This window comes from Microtus ochrogaster, linkage group LG1 (assembly GCF_000317375.1).
Source record: "Microtus ochrogaster isolate Prairie Vole_2 linkage group LG1, MicOch1.0, whole genome shotgun sequence".
Classification (NCBI taxonomy): domain Eukaryota; kingdom Metazoa; phylum Chordata; class Mammalia; order Rodentia; family Cricetidae; genus Microtus; species Microtus ochrogaster.
The window spans coordinates 43799006-43802267 of NC_022027.1; the positions used below are offsets into that span (position 1 = coordinate 43799006).

Sequence of the window (3262 nt, forward strand, 5' to 3'; positions counted from 1 at the left end):
TCCAAAATGACAAGGATTTCTCAATGTCATCCAACCTGCAGTTATCGTGGTGCCATCACCTGCCATATTTCATATTTTTGTATTGTTTTTTAAAATACCTTTTTCTAAATTAATATGACTGTTGGAGGCAGCAAGGCAAAGCATAAAAGATTAGGCTTTGGGCTTAGATAGAGTTGACTTTGGCCCTTGGAGACTCTATGCTATTGGTTTCTTACCCTGTCCCTGCATTTGCACTAGGTCCTCATGATACAAGTCAGAAAAAGGCATTTTATAGATCTTGTTCTTATGAAGCTCAGAGCGTCAATTCGGGGACCGAAGTTATTTGAAAATGATCCCAGTCAGTGTGCAAGTACACACTGAAACAGGTGTGTGGCCTGTGAGGAGAACCGCTCTGACTGTAGGAGCAGAAAATGCAAACGCTTGTGACAGGAAGGGACAGAAAACCAAAAGGCTTGATCAAGGAAGTGTAGCTAGCGTGAAGATGGCAAAGCAGAACGAAGAAGTCTCTATTTGCTTGGGTACAGAAGAATCCTCCCTGGGGTTCTTTATAGGTTAACAGGAGGACAGGATCTGGCCAGCCCTAGCAACAGTGACTGCTCATTAAATGGTGACTACAGTTGACATTTAACAATTGCTACATGATGTCAGCTCTACATTCTCTTTCTACTTCAAGTACACGGTCCCTTCAAGACCAAGGACCAGTCGACAGTCCCTTCACTGACCAGCGGGCCTGTAACTCGGGGGGCGGGGGAGGGGCATGGTTTCCGTTGCTCTTGGTTTTGCAGAAGCTTATTATTGGAGAAAAAGTACATAGGATAGGTGTAGCGAGGTGGAGAAAGAAGATGTTGAAGAAGCTCGGTGTTCTAAGCCTTCTGGAGCCGTGTCTGGAAACATGATGTTCCTTCCTCCTCTCTGTCATTTGTATCCTGCGGGCAGAAGTTCCGACTCCCAGGCATGGCACGTTGATGCAAGCAGAGGGCTGAACAAGGAAGCTACTGTAGAGGAATATCAGCCACATCGGTGGACTCAATTGAATGACACAGCCAGACAGACTCGTCTGTTTGGTGTCTTTTACAAGGACTCCAGGGAGCATCCGGTGGCCCAGGAATCATAGCACACATGGCCTCAACAGAAATCCCCTCTCCAGCCTGACTTCTTGGGATCTACATTTCCCAGTCTGAGGAGCGGGATAATGCTGACATCTCTACTTAAGATTGCGTGGCGACTCAGTGGGTACCCACGGCACTGTGGAACCTTCAGTCTGTCACAGTGTCATAGGGTTTCTATGACTGTGATGAAACACTGTGATCAAAAGCCTGTTGGGGAGGAAAGGGTTTATTTCAGTTTACAGTTCCACAGCGCTGTTCCTCAATGAGGGAAGTCTGGATAGGAACTAAAATGGAGCCTTGAGACAGAACTTGATGCAGAGGCCATGAAAGGGTGGATTCTTATAGGCTTGTTTCTCATGGCTTGCTCAGCCTGCTTTCTTATAGAACCCAGGACCACAGGCCCTGGGTGGAACTGCCTACAGTGAGCTGGGCCCTCTCCTAGCAATCGTTAAGAAAATGCGCTACAGGATTTGGAGGTATTTTCTCAGGTGACAGTCTCTCCTCCCAAATGCTTCTAGCTGTGGTAAGTTGACATAAAACTGACCAGCACACAGAGTAAGCATGTGTTATCTAGAATGATTACAATACCTGGTCTCTTCCCCATGTACTCACGCGCATACATACCATACACATGTTTTTATCATGCTGCTACCGGGATGTGAAGATTTGGGTGTTGCCTGCAATTAAAGGACTTTGAATTCAGCGAGTTTTCAAGTATTGTGGTTTTGAAGGGCAACAGCCAAAAAGAAATACAATGTTTTAGTTTCCACAGCTTCTTCTTGTCTCCTTAGGGACTATCGCTTCTTTACGGTGGTTGGAAAGATACAGAGGAAGATTATTTTGAAGCACCTCTTATTCACTCCAAATTCCATGTGCGAACACCAATTCGCTTCACTCCACCCCATCAATTGTCCCAGCTGCTGGGTTTCCACCTCAGTAAGGTCAAGGCTTTGGGCAGAAGACAGTAAGGTGGGGGCTGAGGGTGCAGTGTCATCCCTGAGCTGGGACATCCAGCCTCCCATGCTCTGAGTACTGCCCGGAAATCCTGGGGCCTTGTGGGTAGCTGAGCTCTCCTCGACAGGAACTCAAACCTTCTTTCCAGGCTTCTGCTTGTGAATACTTTTTCTCTGAGTCCATAATGATGGTCTGACTGACAGGTAGCTGTAGAAACAGAAAAGTCAACCTCACTGTTAGAAGGGAGGCCACGAGGTCAACTGTTGCACCCTCAATTTGTAACTCTGTGTCAGAGCCTCACAATTCAACTGGGTAGAAACCACTGTGAGAGCCACTGTCAGGCAAGGCCCTAACTGTTGGCCACTGATACACTGCTGAAGGCTTAATGTAGACAAACTCCAGGGTGAAACTCGGCAGAGGGACCTGATCACAGGGAAATCCCAAATGTCCGTGGGTTTGCCTCCAGGGCTCCTCTATGTTGTTATAGTAAATAACGGGGAAATTCTTAATGCTTCTGGCAGAGAAGGGGAATGTAACCATTCAAAACAGACTAATGCATTCTGGTCTCTAGAGAAAAGCCTTGATCACAAGAGAAACTTTTTTTTTTTTTAAACCTAACCTGCTGCGGTTTTATCAAAACATATCCAAGGGAAGATGAAACTGCAACTCCAGCTCCCTGTAGCATCCTGTGCCACCAGAGAAAGGGAATTGCAAAGTGCTTGGGAAGGTCACAGTCCAAGGACACAGGTTTACAAAACAGCGGTAATGGAGGAAACCAAGCAGGCAGGGGTATCGGAAATGATACAGTACGACTATTGGAAATATGAGACCACCCCTCACCCCCCCCCCCACACAACTGACTAATGGAATAAGGTTTTAATACAAACAAATGAACAAACCAGACATTGTGCAAGAGCAGACAGGTGACCAGAGAGATGGAAATCCCAAGAAAGAAGGGGAGGGAAACAGCACACATCAAAACCTCATTCCTTTAATGGGTCCGCTAGTTTCAGGGCTGCGATGAGGGAAGACCCTCTGAGCTCAGGGTTTGTCACTAGAAACATCTCAAGCATAAAAGCAAAGACTGTGTTAGATGGAATTGATAACCGGTAGAAAACCAAGGATCTGTAGGCAACAATATAAAGGGTAACACATGCAGAGTGAGATCAGAAGGAAAAGAAGGGGACAGGAAGCTGATG

General features: G+C 46.4%; 1 protein-coding gene across 1 annotated transcript in view; it reads right to left on the bottom strand.

Annotated features, from left to right (window-relative positions):
• Nucleotides 1-3262, bottom strand: part of Rassf6 (Ras association domain family member 6) — a 53149-nt gene that overhangs the window by 47911 nt on the left and 1976 nt on the right. Inside the window, exon 2 of the mRNA XM_026785028.1 lies at nucleotides 2201-2270. Coding sequence (XP_026640829.1) covers nucleotides 2201-2270 — 70 coding nt within the window. The remainder of the gene's footprint in view (nucleotides 1-2200; nucleotides 2271-3262) is intronic.